The sequence below is a fragment of the Orbicella franksi genome, chromosome 12 (assembly GCF_964199315.1).
Source record: "Orbicella franksi chromosome 12, jaOrbFran1.1, whole genome shotgun sequence".
Lineage (NCBI taxonomy): Eukaryota > Metazoa > Cnidaria > Anthozoa > Scleractinia > Merulinidae > Orbicella > Orbicella franksi.
The window spans coordinates 25,284,788-25,305,507 of record NC_138156.1 but is presented as its reverse complement, the minus strand read 5'-3'; the positions used below and the strand labels follow the sequence as shown (position 1 = coordinate 25,305,507).

The 20,720-nt window shown below is 38.9% G+C and overlaps 3 protein-coding genes and 1 pseudogene across 6 annotated transcripts in view; 2 read left to right on the top strand and 2 right to left on the bottom strand.

The window, feature by feature from the left end:
• Positions 1–20,720, top strand: part of LOC145464280 (uncharacterized) — a 212,611-nt gene that overhangs the window by 128,026 nt on the left and 63,865 nt on the right. The window lies entirely within an intron of this gene.
• Positions 1–20,720, bottom strand: part of LOC145463725 (eukaryotic translation initiation factor 3 subunit C-like) — a gene marked incomplete at its 5' end in the record, with an annotated part of 85,670 nt that overhangs the window by 25,830 nt on the left and 39,120 nt on the right. The gene's annotated exons all lie outside the window — the stretch shown is intronic.
• Positions 762–3,354, top strand: LOC145464305 (uncharacterized; annotated as a pseudogene).
• LOC145464294 (serine/threonine/tyrosine-interacting-like protein 1) lies at positions 5,770–20,072 on the bottom strand. Of its 2 annotated transcripts, XM_081448140.1 has the most exons (10): positions 19,196–20,072; positions 17,105–17,153; positions 15,002–15,063; positions 13,858–13,957; positions 12,796–12,867; positions 11,968–12,035; positions 9,627–9,772; positions 8,399–8,526; positions 7,820–7,935; positions 5,770–6,953 (listed from the first exon to the last, which is right to left on the bottom strand). In XM_081448140.1, the coding sequence occupies exons 1-10, from the start codon at positions 19,253–19,255 to the stop codon at positions 6,822–6,824; spliced, it is 933 nt and encodes a 310-aa protein (XP_081304266.1). In that variant the 5' UTR covers positions 19,256–20,072; the 3' UTR covers positions 5,770–6,821. The 2 variants fall into 2 exon arrangements, with proteins under 2 accessions (XP_081304266.1, XP_081304267.1); XM_081448141.1 differs by lacking the exons at positions 15,002–15,063; positions 17,105–17,153 and having other exon boundaries at positions 5,771–6,953; positions 19,196–20,067.

Sequence of the window (20,720 nt, the reverse complement as noted above, 5' to 3'; positions counted from 1 at the left end):
CAGAATTAAAAAACCTAATTTCCGGAAGAATTAGTAGATTTTTCCATATTTTAGGAGAAGAAAAATAGGAATTATGTTTTACAAAGTGTCAACATCTAACATCGATGAAGAAAATTGCCGAGAAAAAGTACAAATAAGCAAACTGACGTCAGCGTGCAACCCACGGGCAAATGGATCGAGCGTATTACCCAATCAGAACGCGCGCTTCGCTAAAGCCTAGTCGCCGGTTGCAGCTGACAACGTTCGGCGATCTATCCAAGTGGGTCCCCGGCGAATCTGCGATGGATCGCCGACGTACTCAAATTTGCGCGAAATGCAAATCGATTTGCGCAATTTTCAACCATTTTACCTGTAAATATGGATCGAATCGTCTTACTGGAGCGCGTTGCGCCCGCAGATGATGTTCACATAAAATATTTTCATCGCCGACAACCGCTGGCTTGCCTGCGAAGTTGAACTCAGCTCAACTTCGCAGGCAAGCCGGCGGTCAATGCCTGGGATAGATTATGATTCGGTGATAAATGTTCACATATGCCGTAACGGTGTCCCAGGCCGTCCCAGGTATGTCGGCGGCATATGAGAACCAGGCTTCGTTATAAACTGTGGTTTTTCTATATTAATTGTCCACCCGGAGAGGATAAAGGGTGTGAGTCTTATTGTTAGAAGGTAGCTTACTAACGTATACATATAGAGTATCACTTGGAAGCCAGTATTTCGGTTGATCTCTAAGCATGTTTTCCGTTAATATTTTTTAGGTTTCTACTGAGTGAAATATGCCATTTGAAGACGTAATAAAAGAGGTCGGGGAGAGCATTATCCAGGAGAAAAGAAAACGAGCGAGACTGAAAGACCTGGACTTGATTGTACTGGACAACTCAATCCGTGAGAGCACCGTGGGTCAGCTGAGAGGCCAACGCTAGAAAACAAGTGGAAGATTTACAACGAGGTGCAAAAGTGTGGATTCAAGTTCATCATCGTAGCAGCCTTCTCGCACATGACACGCGTCGACGACACCTTTCTTCGTGAGCTCGTGGCGAGAGGAGAAGACGTCAACAACTTGTTTGCCTTCACTGAAGTTATGGAAGCAGTGAATGACGGTATCCCTGACACTGAAACTACTCCAGTGGGCCTGAGCAAGATGAACTCGCTTGGATTGATCAATCTCATCATCGAGATAGATCTCGCCATCGATTCCATTAACTGGGAGGTCTTCACAGTCCAGGACATGTGCAAGCTGCTGTCGGAAAGGATTAAATGGAGTAGAAGGGTGCTCTCCCCTGATGCCAAGATCATGGTTAATCTACGAGACTTCCCTGACTCTATGGTGTATCAGATGGGCCGGAGCGATTGTTCACTGTTGTGGACTTCTTGGGATCCTTGTCTGCTGCTGAGCGTCCTTTTGGGATTCTGTTCGAGGAGCCAACTGGCAAGTTCTTACCAGAGGAAGTAGGAGCTTGGACTGCAGGTAAGAACAACAACAAATAGAAATAAGATAAATAAGATAGCCTACTTTACTCTTCTCCATGTAACCCATTCGAAAAATCAAAAATACTTCTGTTAATGTTGTAAACGAAGTATCTTTTATGTTCTGGAAGCTAAAGGCTAGTCGCATGGAGTTGAAGTTGTATCACTTCTTTTAAACCTTAGTCCAAACATAGATAACAGAGGGAACTGGTTATGAAGCCCGGCAAATATCAAAGGAGCAAACAAAGATTTCAAGATTTATGTTGGAAGGTCCACGACCGTGCACAATCCTTTTTTTGGGGTTCATACACTATGCATGAATTACGTAACCAAAACGTTTCTATTGGTTAGTTCCTCAGTACGGAGTAAACAACTATTGTGTTTTGTGCAAGGTCAAGGCCAAAAAGGCGAACAAAAACATATAACAAAGAACTTTGTCGGGTTTCATAACCATTTCCCTCTATTTACTATGATCCAAACGACCCGAACATTAGAGGAAAACCTAAAAAAGATCATTCCCTCTCACTATTCGAGTCGTAATTAGGGATAAAAGAGCATTTGTAAGAGTACATATTTTACTATTTAGGTGTGCGTAAGATCATGGATGCCCGTGGATGGTCTGGACATCTTCTGGCTCATGTCCACAAGAAGTGGGCCCTCGGAGAAATGACGCAACTTGAATGTCTTGTCAACGGAGCCAATGGTAGCTGGGCGAGCGTCTGCGAAGAAGGAGCGGCTCTTGGTCACGCGTGTTCTACAGTGACGCTGATGAATCTTGTGCGAATGGGCAACACCAAAGTCCAGAATAGTTACAAGTGTACACAGCTGAGGGAAGCCGCATCAAACGTGACTAAGATCACTGCCGGGATGCCTCCTCATCCTAAACAAGTTATCTACGGCGAAAGGGCGCTGGACTTGGCATTCGACTTTGGAAGCATTGCTGGTGGTACAGTTGGAGAGACCGACTTCAATCTGGCCGAGTTCTTTGGAGAGGAGGCTCCAGTTAGAATCAGCACTCTGTCTTCCGACCGCATGATCCATGAGAGGCTAGTGGATCTGTTTGGTGCAGATCTGCAGTTTACGATGGAAATGGCGCATACCATGAAAGAGAAAATGCTGGACGATCTGACCGTCAACAGGAAAGAAGAATACATGAGTGCAGTGGGCATCGCTCTCCTGTTTGATCGAGCAGGAGGAAAACTCACCGCCAAGATGAGAGACGTGGTAGAAGACGCCGAGGTGAAAAGTGTGCACGCCCAGCATCTCATTGAAGAGGTCCGCAGGATCTGGGACAAATGGGATATCGAAGAAGATAAGAAAGTTGACGACGTTCTCAAGTTCTATTCCTTCTATAATGGCTTCATGGCTCCCTACTTTGGCTGCTTTATTTGTCGGGATACGCTGAAGGCGTTGAAAGCCATCAACATGGATAAAGATGGCTACATCGACTGGAACGAGTTCCTGGTGTACCTGAAATGGGCGATACGTCAGTATCCCAACATCAAAGATGCCGATGAGCTGCTGTCCGTGGCCTTCCGCAAGGGCATCATCCCAGCCATGCAGGATGAACTACTCTTGAAGTCGAGGCCGTTCAAGGGGATAAAGACAAGTTGTTAAGGTGTCTTCTAAGAAGATAACAGCCTCTTATCGTGCTTTGGACTCTATCTTATTTAGGCTCGGTATCGTGAAATGGGAACATTGCTGGAGTAGAATGTAGTGTAATAAGATTTGAATTATCTGTATTGTTTCTGACTAATTCAAAATACTGAAATCCAGAGTCGGATTCTTAAACAAAGTTTTTTGGGAAGGTGTTTGGCACAAAAGTTAGTTTTTCGCAATATGAAGCGGGTTTTATCTATAAGGCATATAAAGTACTCATTCAAGTTGTATTCCGACGTAACAATGTATACTGTGGTTTGTTGCCAAAAAAAATAAATAAAGTAAAGGGCATGTATAAATAGACGCGTTTTACTCGTGTTTATACCTACTAAAGAATTTTACTATTGTTCAAATGGAGCAGAAGAAGAGGACACTACCGGGGTAGAGCGATATAGACTCCAGCTAAACCAACAGAATATGTTAAACAATGAACCTATGCGATCTTTTTACTGTATAAAGCGAGGGAGCCGGGTTCAGGTGCCTTTCAATGGTGTCAAGCAAGGGGTGTGGTGGCCTTAGGGTAAGAGCTCGAGTGCGAGTTCGAGCCAAGTGCGGGAGTGATGGTAACTGACTTGCTAAAACCATTTTCCTCAGTCTAATAAGGCAAACAAATCGGAGCTCCATTCCTGAATTATGATTTTCGCTAATTCCACTTAAACCTTCCTTTATATGAAAACTCACTTGACTTGAATTATGCATGTTTTTACTCTTTCCACGCCGTTACCAGATCATTTATGCGTCTTTTAAATTTTTTATTTTTTCACTGGAATTTATGTTAATATCACCCAACGTAATTTCCTGCCCCCTCGAGTGTGTAGATGCATCTATGTAAACACGAAAAAAGTCCTATATTGTTTCAGTAAGATATCGTCACTCCGTGTTTACAAACTCTCATCTAAACACACCTATCGACCAATGAGAGCGTGCATAGTATCTCAATTATTTTATGATAAGAACTACTTATTATTTATTTATTTATTCATTTATTTATTTATTTATTTATTTATTACAATTTATGGCATACAAAAAGAGAAGCCAAAGGATGAAACGCAAAAGAGTCAAATTCCTGCACAGCAAAAACTGCCGAAAAGAAATCTTGCAAGGGGGGCCATGGGGGAAAAAATCGAGGAAGTTCTTTCTATTATCATTATTTTGATTTTTTACATTAAAAACATTCTTGCACAAGTTATTGCCCACCGAAAAAAAACTCATGCACAACCTAAAGGTGAGAAAGAAATGTCATGCCCCCCAAAATTGCCAACCCCCCAGCCCCTCAAAAAAATTTATAATGGTCCATCCCTAAATATCCGTAGAAGTAGCATGACATGGCGTGATGTAATGTTGAGTACAAGTGGTGTGCATGGTTGAGGAAAGAGAGCAAACTCAAGAGCTAGCTAACAGAGAGTTTTTGAAGTTAATTAAAATAAAGGATGATCCAAAGAAATGTAACTTTATAAGTGATATTCAGAGCAAAATAAAGCAAACAGGATGTTTTCAAGAAGGAATGCTAATTTTGATTTTGACATTAGCAGGTGAAAGTCAGGCCTAACAATTAACAGAGTTTTTTCATCAAAAATATAGTACAAAAGTTTTTCCAAAGAGAGTTGCCGTAGTATGTATTGTAAACATTGTATGCATTGCAACATTTCCCCTTCCTCAAGATGTTTAAGTACCTCAATACACGCTGTCATGATATGTGAACAAATATATTCTCACGCTTTCCTATTGAATTTTCCTGTGAGAAAAAAAGAAAAGCCAATTTCACATTATTTTATGAATAATTTCACTCTCATATGTATAATGTACTTGATCATACCTCCAATCTTTTAATATCGAGACCTACAGGAAGCAGCTAAAAACAGACATAACCTTGTCAACATTTCTTGCAGTTGCTCTGTTTGGCGAAACAATTTCCATACCTATCATGCCACAGAGAAAGAAACGAGATAATCTAACATTCACCAAGCAATCCAGGAAGCCAAACAACCAACAAACAACCAGCACAAAGTAAACTACATGACAGTGACATCTGACCTATCCTAAGTTGTTAAAAAATGTTAAATGTTAAATGCTTATAGTGGTCGATGCACTTAGCTACAACTAGCTAGTTTTCAGGCATGCCACTTAAACTGAGAGAAAAAATTTTTGCAAATTAACATAACAGGCTTAAAAATACCAACTGGCGGGAGGGAGACAAGTTGGCTATCTACAAGCGTGATCAAGGAGCTGAACTGGAGTCTGCCAAGAAACAACTCCAGCTTAGTGGTCAGAGCAGGACCTAAACTCGTGACCTTCGGATTTTATGCACAAATTCTTCTTATGAACAGGGGTTCCTTTCATACAAGAGGTCTAACTACTGTTTTGTCGCTGTCAGATACTAGAACCAAGAACAGTAGTCTGCTTGTGATATATCAAATGTGTCCCCATTAGTCAGTAGCCTAATTTTCCTCAAAGTAATATTATTAAAAGTATAATCATCTCAGAGTATTCTTTTTGTTGTCATCTTAAAGCTTAAGTTGAAAAAGGGTTGCGAAAAGATACACACAAAGTTTGGACACTGGGACTTTTCCACGAAGGACATTTCTCTCCCCTTTCTTCACAAAATGCTAATTGCAAATTAAGGTTTTCCAAAATTCGCCTGGCTGGTTTAGAGCGAGTGTTTCCTTCCTTTATTTTGTTTGACTTCTCAAACAATTCAGTCTGATACCTCGCATTGTTGTGAATGCATGCACTGCTTTTTAATCTGGGGCAGTGCTGATGATGAAATGTGACAGTGCTAGATCTAGTAGCTTTTTCTCACCATTATTTTTTGCGATTTTGGCGAAACAATAGAATCGTGACGTCTTCGCTTCTTCCAAAACTGGCATACTACCGGACTGTTTAGTAACACACCAGAACTTGACGTTTCATATGCTAGTCTACATACATTTTCAAAAGTGACCGTTCCTCTTTGAATCGGTGACATGCTCTTTCACCCCTAACAGGTACTTGCAATTCCAAAACAACGCATTTTTGGCACAAAACCCCTTAAAGTGCCGCAAAAGCTCTCGCTGTGGACCTTTTGAGGTTAAACATCCTAAGAAGTACTAAAACTGCTTTTTTTAACCCCTAACAAGGTGACGAGCACCGCCGTCCTTTTTATATGAGTCCCCCACCCCCTCCCGGGACGCATCCGAGTTAATAGTCAAGAAACAACCGCCCGGCACCACTGTTTGGAATCCGCCAACAGAAGGAGCAAGTGAGGGACGGACCCGTAATCCGGAGAGAAGGCGAAGTGAGTGGCGAGGGGTTTCCGGTACGGCAGTCGGGCACATACTCCTATCAAGCTGAGAAGTAGGAAGAAATGAGGGGAAAAAACAATGATCAAGTAAGTAGGCATTTGAAATCAATCTTTATATTTTTTACAAAGTGGATGAGAACATCTTCCTATTTAAACGTAAACAACACACGATTTGTCTTTCAACAAAGAAAATTCTGAGCGCACAATGTACACTCAGAACGAACGCAAACCTGAACAGATTGAACAAGAAGATTTCACTTCAAAGAGTAATTCATCACTGAATGCATAAGACCGATAAATTATATTTACACGGCACTAAAACATTATGAAGTGTCAACCATTTTTAAAAAAGAGACCCTAATTTTGGCCGAAAAGTTAAACGTTTTGTAAGTAAGTTAATTTTTTTTTCCATTGTTTGCTAATATTCTGGTTCACTGATGTCAGTGACAATAGAACCAAACATCTTTTCTTCCCAGCGAGACAACTGCTCAATGAAGCCTCTTGTTGGTTGCATGTTTTCTCTGCATTTCTTCACGTGGTTGTACGCATCCTGAAAGAAAAACAAACCTTCGTAAGTGTAGTTATTCCGGGGGGGTACTCCCTTATATGGCCTATATAGGTATGTGCGGCCCTAAAGGATATGGTTTTCATCCCTTTTGGTCACAGATAGCTAGGGCATCGATTTTGGCCCTTTTGGTCATAAATAGGATATGATTTTCGCACTCTAGTCTTAAATTGGGTATGTTTTTTTTAGAAGAAGCTACATTTTCATCATTATCAATAAGACCATTGGTCTGAAATAGGGAATTTTGGTCATAAATAGGCCTAGGGTAAGGAGTTTAGGAAGCAGGCCGCAAACCCCCCACAAAATTTTTAAGGGAGTTACCCCCCGGGTCCCGAGGATATATTAGACCACTAACCTCACAGAGAGGAGAAAAATGCAAACAAAAGAAATCGCCATACGGAAATAAAGGACCAGGACGGGACGGGATCGGGGCGGGGTGCAGGGAGAAAGCAGTTTTACTTTCCACTCCCCTTTTTCCGCTTTTCTCTCAGAGGAGCTCCAAGACAGTAAAGAAATTGCTGACGAATTTTTGGCAAGAAGTGACATACACTCTATCCAACATGTAACGGTGATCCCGGCCAACTAGTATAAAGTACAAGTACTTTACACTTTACTTTGCCATTCTTCAGCCACAAGCTTACCATTTTCACATCACTTGCTATTTTTTTCCTGGGGACCTTGAACCCAAGTATTACCTATACTGCCACGCTGACGAGGCCTAACAAGGCTAAATAGTTGTGGATAGGTGTTTTTGATCTACAAACAGTTTTCATGATTCACAAGTAAGGTTACACAAAGGAGTTAAATTTAATTGAAGGGCATATAACTATTGTTTGAAAAAGCAAGGTCACCTTCAGAGAGACTTTTTTGTTCCACATGTAATAAGCCATCGCTACAGCCACACTGCGACTAATACCCAATGTTGAACTCAACAGAACTGTTCGGCCATCTTTAGTTTGATGATCATCTGAAAGGCAAATGCAAGCAAAGAATTAATCTTGATTGGAATAGCAGGCTGGCGAAAGATTGTCTCCTTTGTCACATTGTATATTTGTGGGTCGTCACATGACGCTTCTACCCACAAAGTGCAGTCACGAATAGGAGACGGGAGAATTTAATAATACAACCACATTTATGTTGCTTGGAAAGAAAAGATGACATATGCATAAAGCTTGAATTTATGTTCCAAGCATAACATAAATCAGACAGAAAACGAACACATTCCAGCTGTAGAAATTATGAGATGCAAGTGCAATTGGATCGGCTACACATTACAGAAGTCAGCATTTGACAGCCCCTACAGGTGCTGGAATGGAACCCTGAAGGTCATCAGTGGAGGAGCTGAAAAAGCTAACATTATTAACTGCTCAAAACAGAATCTGTTGGGAATGTGTGGATGATAGCCTATCTTCCACATTCTGTTTTCTTACCAATGAAATGAATAATGTCAGACAGGTGTGAGTAGAGATCTTCTCCACCATTGTCCTCTATTGGTATTGTCAGAACTTGCTTGACTCTCTTCTCACCTTTACCCAGTGTCATACCCTCTGCAGCAAATCTGCACCCAAATATTAAACCAATATTACAAAACAAGGTTTCAAAATGTAGCGAAATTATGACTAAAACACACCTTAGCTGGGTTGGTTCCCAAAAAATACCACCTGTATACAAGAGGGTCATACAGGGGTATTCTCATGATGTGTGATTTCCATGAAACACGAATTTAAGAAATTATTCTTTGTGATCCGTGACCTGAAGATTTGGGTGGCCCGTGAAGAACTTGAATTACTAATCAATATTCATGATTTCACCACTCTATTCTTGGTGATTTTGAGTCCTCCAAATGGTTAGAGTCCTCTATCAAAAAGGACTCAAAAGTGATTTAGGTGTGTGATTTACATATGGAGCCTTAATACTTAGCAGGGTTTCCAACATTACCTGGTGTCCGATGCAAGTCAGATCACCAGGTACTTCATGCACTTGCACCGGGTACCTATTGTCAGGAAGTTTATAAATACGCATTTTTATTTCACCAACATAATCACGATCTTCTCTTTCTTAGGCAGCTATTATAGGTATCTTTCAAACTTCCAAAACAAGAGCAATACTATTTTGGCGGGTGTTGCGTACATGTATTAGATTTGTCCAATGATTTGTCAGCATGTGCACATTTTCCATTGAAGCCTTTTATAACTGAACTTCCAAAGAGACTCATCTTGCAAACAGCTCCAAAAAAATCACTTTTTTGTGCTACAAATGCACCAGAATGTGCCTCAACGCACACAGATTTTCAAAATTTTCCAGGCCCAGCACCCTGTCTTCCTAATGCAGGAGTGGGTAACCCAATTAGGGATATAATTTCCCCACATGGCTGCCCATTACTGTGACCTAGTTGTGCTACGCCTACTTTCCGATTTCCTCCTGCTACTTTATTTCAATTTGAAAATCTTGTACTTAGACTTTAATTCATGATTTTGCTTTCTTCAAACACTCTTTCTGCCATATGAGCATGCAGGTTATTAAAAAGAGAACTTTACTTGCTTTTTTTTCATGAATCTTCAGGAATATGAAATTTTGACATCCATGATCTGTGATTCACTATGTTTTCCGCTCGTGAACTGTGCCAGAGTCAGTACAACCCTCATACAAGGCACTTACATTGTGTCATTTTGTTTTCCAACTATCACATTTGCCTTGACTTTGAGATCCTTGATTACTCTCACTGCCTGAGACTGTAGGAATGTTGCCACATACAAGAAACCAGGTATAATCTCCACTGGATAAGTGTTGATGACATCTAGTTCCTGTTAATAAATTGATGTAATGGCATTACGATAATAATTATTACTAACTGTTAACTTATGATCTTTTGGATGGAAGACAGGGTCTGGATTGCCCCTTCAGAAAACATACTCCAGGCTTAATTATCATTCCTCGTACAAAATCTGGATCATGTGTACTATTAAAGCATCCTCAGACGAGTTTCAATCAATACGCTTGATCAATACCCTAGATTGACACCCCATCGATACTCAATCAACACCTCAGCTGACACTTTATCAACACTTGATTGACATCTCGGTCAACAGTCAGTTAAGGACTGACTAATTTTTGCTAGCAAGCCATCAAGTATTGATCAATGCATATCAGTCGGCTGACAATCAGCCAACTATCAACCGACTGTTACTTGAGTGTCGACGGAGACATTGATAGAGTGTCAACTGAGTAAGGGAAGCATGGCAACAGAACAGCATGTAAATGGAAAATTTACTTTTTTATTCTTTTCAAGTGACCTCAGTCTCTCAGTACGTATATGTAGTGGCCGCCATATTTTTGAAAACAAGAGTGGCATTCCTATAACACCATATAATGAACGCATGAGTGATGCAAGCAAATCGCCAAATGCTCGCAGGAGTTTTGATTTGAAGGTCACGTATCAATTACCCTGGGTGAGAGGTTTTACTTACAAAGTTTCCGGTGTCGGTCATGTCTCTATTGGGCAATTCCAGAAAATATCCATACCCAACCACGGACAGCTTCCATGTTTTAACCCCCCCCCCCTTGCCTTTGGAAATTCCAGAATGCGTTACCCCCCTCCCCCCCCCCCCCCCCCCCCATGCCCTCAGAATTTCATAATCGTCAAACCCCCTACCCTTTGGAATTCCGCTTTTTTTTGGAAGTACATTTTCGACTTGGCAACCCCTATATGAACAAACGAACATGAATTTATGCCTCCTTAAGGCTGTGATCTTATAAGCAGCAAGAAAAACCTACCGCGTATGGACAGGCTGTGCAAACTCCTTTTTAAGTCCGAATTTGGCTATAAAAATAAAAACCACTTACGATAATTTTCCTCCTCTTTGTTTTCTTGTGTTGTTTTGACGTTTTCAAAGCAAAATAGCTCAAATTCAGAATGTTAAAATCTTTCAGCAGTCAAAAATACCATCGAGTCTGACAGTCCAAATGCTTAATAATCTGGCAGGCATTCCCTGGAAGCGAGGGACTGGTGCGAGTTTTTTGATGTTCATTGGATGGGAGATGGGAGCAAAGAGAAAGTAAGATATATTTTCAGATTTTATTCATCTGACAAGAAATTCATCAAGGTAAATGTGAAACCACATTTTACTGTTCACCTCTATAAGTAATGAGCCTAAACATGTGTCTGATCAATCGATGCTTGTCTTCTGCTTCCATGGTCATACGTTCATGGTCTATTTACGAACTACAAAAGTCCACAACAATAGCGTTTTCAAGGAACTCACTCTACTCCTTCTACTCCAGAAATCCCACCTGTGAAATCCCCCCATGCCTTCAGATTTCTAATCATAAATACCCCCCTATTCCTTCGGAATTCCAGTTCAAAGAACCCCCTCCCCTTTGGAAATCCTAAAAGCCGTCCATGATATAGGTATAGATATTTTCTGGAATCGCCCATTGTGACCCACGCAAAAAAATTCGCTGCTTGTGCCAGTGGCCTTGGGCTGCCAAAGTGAAGCGTGAAGTGGGGTTCTATAAAATTTTAGACAAATTGAGACTTGGAAGTGACTTTGTATGATATTGGTTTAGACAGTAAATGTTAGACTATAATAGTGAAAACGTTCCTACATGGAAATTAGTTAGTCTGGGATAGGGTAGGGGGTTTTGGTGCCTAGTCTAAAATAGGGTCGCAAAATCAAGCTGATGATGGTCTAGTATAGGGTGAGGATTTCAGTATCTCAGCAGCACACCCCCACATGGACCCAAACCATTCACAGAGTACCCCTCTTGGGAATCTACATTGTAAAATGAGATCATATGGGATGACATACATTAAAATGCATAGGAGATCTCTTTATTAGTTAATTCACCACAGTCAATATTATACTCTTTACTGTAACATAAACAAAACATCATCTTATTAATCATCTTATTAATTAAAACATTTTTGGAAATAATTCATTGGTGAGGAGATGCATGGAGGCCATGAAAAGAATCTAATTTGAATAGTGTACAAACTTACCCTAGGCATGTAAATGATCTTCTGAGTACGAAGAAATGGGTACAATGCTGAAAATTCCTCATATCCACCTGAAAATAGAGAAATATAAAACTGTTTCTCTATGCCATAAAGCTCTAAACTAGCCTGCAGGCTGCAGGCTGCAGGCTGCAGGCTAAAGTTTGAGGAACACACATGAGAGTGGAGAGGTTTCTGACACCTCTTCACAAGACCCCTCCCTGCTAGACAACTTTGCTTGCAGACTCACCCTTCACCACTCACATGTGCAGACTCAGAGCTGAGCCTGCTTGTGGGCTAGCTTAAAACCTGAGGATCAAATCCAAGTGTGTAACCCTATAAGACTTCATTAAAGTCCTTTATCTAGACTTTGAGACAGAAAGAAATGCACAAAATTGAGAAAACAAAGAGTTGTAACAAAGGATCTGAGATTCTGAGATCAGAAAAATGGATTTATTTGACATCAAACTAAGCCTAGGAGTATCGATCTGTCTAATATTAACTGAGTGGTAGCAGCCCAATTCTACCGCAAGTCACCATTGAGAGCTAATCGACTACACTAAAATTGTTTGAATTATCCCATAAATTGAGATGTTCAACATGCAAAGTCCACAATCTTCCTCATTCATTTGAGGTCAGTAATTATCATTTATTTGTCATTAATTTGTTCTGCTAATAACCGGAAACATTGCCAGCTTCACAGTTAAACGGTCTTTCAGCTGTCTACATGGCATGTCGAAAGATGGCATGTTGAAAGATGGTTGAAAGATGTCTTCTATGCCATAACACTGAAAGCAGGTGAAAGTATACAAAAAAAATGTTCCAAAAAGATACCTTTGACAACTTTTACAGGATTCTTGCTTCCCATTTCCCACATCAGCTTGGCACAAGACAAAGCAGTGCTGTCTGAAAAATAATTTATGTCTTATTATAATCACGATATCAAACTTAACTCAATATTAAGATAACATGACTCAGAATAAGCAGGGGAAGCATTATTAAAAGTTACCGTTGCTTGCATCTAAGCATGAACAAGTCAAAACATGCTCTAATTGGGTGTCAAACATGGCATGATTTGTCATCAAACATTTGAAGTTTAGCAGACCGTAACACAAACTTTCACACTCGAAATGTTTAAAATCAGTTGTCAATGTCCTTTGGGGATATATACTGAAAGACTCTGAAAGTCTTGCTCCCGCCAACATTTCATGGTAACCATTAATTATACTAGAAGTAAAACCACATTTGCGAAAGTCGTATGCATACTGACACAGGTCAGGGTCAATTTCTCTGAAGAAGTCTTCCATGTCCAATCTTTCTGCCATTTCATGTGCTGAACTTTAAGTGCGAAAGTTCATGCCATGGTCTGCTGAACTTCGAATGTTTGATGGCCAATCATGCCTCGTTTGACATCCTGTTAGAGTATGTTTCAACGTCATGTGTTCACGCTTAGATGCAGACGACGATATCACTCGAGACAATTGATTTGAACTAAAGTTTTTTATAAGTACAGTCATTAACTACCTGAATAATTTGGGTGTACATATTCAAATTTAGTTGCCAGCAAAAGTATTTCAGCAAAAGGCGTGAAAAGTTAGTCACCAGTGATAAAAATTTGGTTGCATTGGCGACTCCAGCGGTCGCAACGTCGAACTCTGTTTTCAGTTATTAATATTGATAAACCCCAATATAAATATCACAAGTCCCTTTGAAGGTCCCGGTAAAACTTATTTTAATGATACCTTGTTTTTAACTAAATAAATGCAAATAACAAAAATTATTACTATTATGTTAACAAGTCATGTTGATTTCTTGGAATGTTAATTTCTTGGAATGTTATTTTTTGCCACCGTTGATTAATTTTGATTACAACACCCATAAACTGAAAGAACTCACTTTTGTCTTTAAGCGAACCAGTGTTACTGTCGTAAACTACAACATGTTCCTTGGTCTGCAACTCAGCATCGTGAGGAACGGTGAAAGCACCGATATCATTCTTAAGAGAAACAAGAAATTTAAAACTAGTTATTATAATTTTTGGTGAACGTAAATTAAAGCTGGTGCATTAAATATTAAAATAACATCTCATGCTTCTTTTTTTTAATAATTAATGTGTGGTTCTAGCAAATATCCATATCCATCCCACGAAGGATCACTGGAAATTCTGAAGCGGTGGAGGGTTGCAAAACCCAAATTTTGTTTAGAAGGGACCATAACCATGCTAAATTGGAAGTTTTGGTCTTTGAAGATCAAAACAAAAAACCTTCCATACATGATCATGAGGAAGGTATGGGTATATTCTACAACCACACAATGCATCACTATATGGCAAGCTAAACATGTAATTTCAAACATTAATATCGTTATCATTATCATTTAATTGTATATTTTCTAAGTTTTGAATTCATTTTATTAGTCATCCATTACTTACTAACTACAGACTTTTTTATGGTGACATCACAACTGCACAAAGACCTCCGGAAATTGCACTTAAGACTGCATGCACCAGAGATGATAGAAATTAAAGGAGTAATACAAAATTTGGTCTAAATTAGTTGTGCGTGTGACAACTAGTTTGAATAATATTCTCACTTTTTCAAGCAAACAACATTATTTATAGTAATTATAGTCATCTGAAAAACATTTGATTTTTTTAATTATCCATCGTGTAATGTTCAGCTACTGCCAGTAGTAATCTGATTTATCCCCATTGGCTCATACCAAAAAGTGGCCCCCTTCTGATAAGTCAGATACATGTACCAATGAAAGTAATTGCCGGTATAAATCAAATGAGTCTAGCTTGTGTTACTGTGAGTCACGTCTCTTGAATTATTATGTCTATTGTTATTCATTGTCAAAGTGCTGTAACACAAAAATTGTGAGGTTAAATGAAAAAAAGAAATAAGCACCATATCCCTAATTTGCAGTGTGTAACAATGCCTTTCTAAATTATAAACAACCTGTTTCCTAATGAACTACCAAAAATAAATTAGCACCCAAAATGAATTCAGTTATCACTGTGTGCCTTTATTCAACTAACCCTTGGGGCAAATTTTGCTGTTATAATGTGGCTTTCACTGTAGTCATGACGTTGTCTTGTATCTGCAAAACACAATCAATCAGAGTGTCACTAATTTCATTTTGTGCCTTGTGAGGAATGAGCCAGGGGGGGAACTCCCCTATGAAAAGGTCATTGATCACAGCTTGTCATTTCACTCAGTATAGGGGTACAAATCAAGGGTTCTGGTCTCACTTAGGGCATTCAGGACGAAATGCCACTATTTTTAACTGTCAAAGTATTTTTTAGGGTGCACTCAAAGAAATAAATGATAAAAATGCTCTTATTTCAAAAGGGTCAAATAAAGTTCAAGCCAAGCCCAGATTGATATCCTTTACATGTTTAGTTCAAACTTTCTGATGAGCATCCCTGACCTTTTCATATGGGAGTCTGTAACCCTTTAATACAACTTCACCAGAAAATTGTTGTGCCTTTTTAACACACTTTCCTACAGTACACACATTGCAACAGCCCTTTCAATAATTTTCTTGGATTAAAGTAGCTAGCCCTTTAGAAATCTAAAAAAAATCATATGTTAGGTACACCTGTTTGAAATGATTTTAATGGCCCTTTTAAGGACGTTCACGCAAAACTTTTCCAGTTGAGAGCATTTTTTAAAATTTTTACTGCAGTCAGATAATGAGTTACTTGTGTCAGAAACACAAAAAAAATTGGGAGTCACTGACTTCGTTTCAGAGATAAAGCGTTCTGAAAAATTGGTGCACATAATTTAGCATAGACTAAATGGGTTTAAAGTCAAAAATATCGAAGGTCAGTTGATGGAGGAAAACGGTCATATAATTTTGTAGCAGTCAGTTACCAATGTTTTCAAAAAACTTAACCCTTCACAAGGCATTTGAAACCATCACACAGATAAACTGAGAACCAAAAAAAAAAACAGAATTTGATTGTGCATTTTGCAAAAAATTCAAACTTTCGAGTTGATAGATTTTCTTCATTTTTTCACTACACGTAGAAAATCAGTAGAGAAAATGATCCATCAAAAGAAAAATAGGGGTCACCAAACATCCAAGATCATTAAATCCAGGAAAAGCTATAGCAATGGCCATCTGCCCTATCATTGTTCATTTTATTACTTAGCGCACACACTCATAAATGATGTGGCATGTGAATTTGCATGCGCAGAAACAATTAGTGCAAACGTCGTTAAACACCCAAGTGGTACTTTTTCCCCATCATAATTTTGAATCTATACTTTAGCTTATAATTAGCTCAAATTCCTACCCTTGAACTTTTATTACTTAAAGGTTTCACTATTTAAAGATGGCACACATGATGATTATATGTTCCTCTTCTTAATTCCTGATAAAAATAAAATTGATCTTCCAATTCAAATAAGCCTTGATTATTATACGGAAAGGTATTCTTCAGGTAAATCTAAACATTCTGATTGGTTGTTTCCCGGTCGGGATTTTGCCATACAGACCATTTCAGTGGAAACCGTCATAAGCCCTTTTCTCTTGTATGGTCTGTAATGCCACGACCTCAAGCCAGTAAATTCCCCAGTACTATCCTCCCACTCAGTTAGTAATAGGTTAGTATTTTTGCAACTCAGATCTGTTATGTTGGACTTGAAACTTCAAAGTAGTCAGTGTTTCTGTTGCTGTTGTTATTGCATAGGCTAACGCTCATCATTTTGCCCCCAAAATAGCAAACGTTTGTCAAAAACGTTTGTCAAATCAGTTCAAATCTTATCGCTTTCCAGCAAAATTTGCCCAGAAAATTCTCACAAAATCTGTCGTTTTTTACAATTGTTTTTCAGGGAAATTTGCCCAGAAATTCCCTACACATTCTTATCCATCTTTCGACAATTTTTTTTCACAGAGATTTTATGACTATGTACAAATATAGCACACAATACCAGTAATAAAATGTTGGAATCATTTCTGATAAGCTCAGAGCCACTTAGCACATCATTTTTTAAAATTAATAATTGAAACATGCAGTGGATCAAAAAAGTAATTAATAAAGTGCAATCAATTAACTCTCACTGTATGATATTCTATGTATTAAGCAAAATAAAATGGTTGTTGTTGTTGTTGTTGTTGTTGTTGTTAAACATACCCAAAAGAAGCAAATAATTGGGATCACTCAGCCTTGGGTACTGCCCAACCTAGGAAGATGATAAAAACAACACTAATTCAACTGAACTTTATTTATTTCAACCTGTCCATTATTTGCAAGTGGTTTTCCACACCAGGTTCAAACATTTGCTGGGTCCACATGGAAGGCCAAGTTTTGCAAAATAAAACCAGTTTTTGAGTTATTTTTTTGTAAAAAAAAATACCTCTTAGTCGGCACGTCGGGTATGTTAAGGGTCAATGGATGAGTGAGAGATGTATGTATGTCACACCAATCAGATTGGACCTACTATAAACAGCTAATCAAATTTCTTGTTGTAAAGGTAAATGGTACATGAGAAGATTTGATCCCGATAGAGTTCAGAACGGCCATATTTATTCTTCTATAGAAGAGGAGGAAGTATTCATATATTGTGTTTACTTCAACATTTTCTGTGGGTTAGGCTGAGGATTTTAGTAAAATGAACCTGATGAGCCTTGAGGTTTGAAACAGTTCGAGACTTAGTAGTATGCAAATGCAACGAGATATTTTTATTTTTAGTTACAAAGGTAACTTGATACTTTTGTTTTTCACGAGGAGTTAATTCGATTAGAGGTCACAAATCCTCGCTTCTAGTTCTTAGGACATGTTTTAGAGGGGACGAGACTTTAGATTTGAAACAGTTCTAACGTATACAATAGTAAGTGCAGGTAACGATTGTTTTGTTCTTGTTGCATGCAAATATAGCGAGATATTTTTGTTTTTTAGTTACAAAGTGTAATTTGACACTCTTATTTTTCACAAGGGAGTCAATTCAATTAGACCGGACGAATCGTCACCACTCTTTCCCACAAGATGTTTGCTATCTTTAGTAACAAATGGTAACTTAAAACTTTTGTTTTTTATATGGAGTAAATTCAATTAGAGCTGACAAGTTATCGGCTATTGTTTCCAGGATATTAAACAAAAAAGCTTTCATTTCTGGACGGTTTTTACGTCTCTGCAGTAACAGTTTAATAGTTTTATTTGATGACATTCATTTCAGTCCGATATTTTTAAAGGTAAAAAGTATGAAAACTGTTCAAGTGTTCTTTGACGACTGTGCAGCACCAAGTTAGAGTGCAATTTAATTAAATCAGACTTTCACATGTCAGAGGTTTTTTTCTCTTTCTTTCTATTTTCGGTGAAGTTGTGTTGTGTAAAAAGGTAAACTTACAACTCGTATAAAATGCGAAAGTTTCTAAATTCACTTGAGTATTTTTAAACAAAAATTCCTCTTGGGGGTTGGAAGGGTTATGTTATCGGTGAGTGAGGGAGTTATGCATGTACACGTGTCACACCAATCATAGTGCGGGTTGTATCAAAGAACGAATCAAATTGCCTGTTAGAAAACAAGATGGTATCTACATTAATCTGGAGACGTGTCAGATTACTGTAGTTTGTTCAGTCAAACATTTTATGGCTTACTATTTAGCTATCTTACCATGACCGATGTAACATCGCAACCACAAAAACTTGTCAAATTAACCAAATCATTACTGTACCATGAATGCTCCTATCTCCGACACTTCACACAAAAAAATAACTCTTGCACGCCTTGCGTGCCTATGTTTTCTCATGTTCCCAACCCCTTTTCATTCATACAACCCTTTTCCGTCCACTGAAAGGGCTAAAGGAGATGAATCAGAGTGGATACAAGACTCAAAAATAAAATTGAATGGCCCTTAGCTAAGCTTAGCTTCACCAGCAGTGTTGTAAATACAGTTTGAACAAGCTTTAGCCTTGATCATTATTACCAACAAGCTGCCTATCATGAAATAAAGAAGTTGGCAGATGATGGAGGTGGCAATATATATCATACTACAGTAAAGAGATTCATGAGGCAACGACTGTAGTAATATCGTTCAGGCCCCAGTTATTCGAAAGGTGGGTAAAGCTATCCACTGGATAAATCAGTATCCAGCGGATAGTGTGGTTTTTTTTTGTCAACACTTATCCATTGGATAGTGATTTATTCAGTGGATAGCGTTAGCAACCTTTCGAACAACTGGGGCCCGAGCTTTAAAACTCAGAGAAAACTGTCAAATTTCTTACCTGATTGAGAATATTATACACCTCTGTGCACTCAGATAGAGTAGTCCCTGTTGACGACATCTGTTTTCCGGGGAGAAGCGGCTGTGACACAGGCTATTTTCTACCGAAATGCTTGTGAACAAATTAGTTTCAAGCTTTGCACTTCAAAACAGTAACTGTTAAAGGGAGTCGACTTTCATCGCCGCCATGTTTGTTTTCGTTCTCGTGCCTCTCGTTGCTATTGGTCGCTAGTCAGTCGGTTGCGGTTCCTATGCGTCAACCAGGGGAGGGGTAGGGAGTGGGTTCGGGACTGGTTCCTCAGCACTTCATTTTGGGCTGGAAACCGAAGAGACCTATTTCCACTCGAACCGGATCATAATAAGGCTTTCCAATTTTTGCGCAATTTTCTTAAGGCATACATGCCCCCAGTTGCCCCTTGATAGGAAACTTGTGGCTGCGGATGAGAATTTACTTTGGAGGGAAGAGTGAGGGACGAGGGTGATATTGCACCTGTGAACTGTTTCCAGTGTTTCAGCCAAGAGTTGATTGGGAAACTACAATTAGTTCGAATTTCATTAGAGGAAGTTTTCAGCAAGGTGGCAATTTTAAAAAGAATCATATTTCTTAGATAACATTCTCTCTCGCTCTCACTAACTGCTCCTGGGTCTCGACGAGATCGCAAAAATTCACAAGTGATACTGATTTGTCGCTCGTCTATTTTAGCCGTTTGCAAAAGACAATAAAGGGTACATTTTTTCTTCTCTCTTCTCTTGGTGAAAGCTGGAAGTCAAATTTATAAATAAATGTTCATAGTCTAACGTTTGAACATCAATAACATTACCAGTGTTTCTTATCATTTCAACTGCCACGAATTTACAGTTGATCAGACAAGTTACGCTACATTAACGACACGTTCACAAACTTTTCTGCGCTCAATTTCACTTTAGCTAAATGTCCAAAACTTCGTAGTGTCTGTTCGTTTTATACTGTTATGCTATCAACGGAGTTGTTCAACTCACGTGTTGGACTTATCGACTATAACCTTTTGCACCAGGAATTCATAAATTGTGATCATATCATAATTCATAAACGACTTAACCACCTACTGAACTCTTCGGCAAACTTTCCAGTATTTTATTGATGCCTGAGTATCCGAGATAAAACAACTGGCCAAGACCCACGCCAGCCGTGAAAAAACAATACTGAATGGTAATTTTTCGCAAGCAAGGTCCGTTTCTATTTACATTGAAACCATGGGAAATGGAAAACAGACGCGCCTAATATAATGCGGGGTACAAAATTGGTGTAGCATGTCTAATTAAACCGTCAGTAACACTATTGCCAAATCTGCCCAAAGAAACACGATCTTATTAAGTCAGTGATGTTCAAACATTAGTGTTTTTATGTTTCTTTCTAGCTTACGCTTGAAAAAAAAAGCATGCTTTCAAATTTATAAACACAGGCTTCTTGCTTAAAAGAGTTCATCAGTATTCAAGCGTGACAAAGACACAAGAGGGTTCTTAGTAATTAACCAAAGTGAACTCGA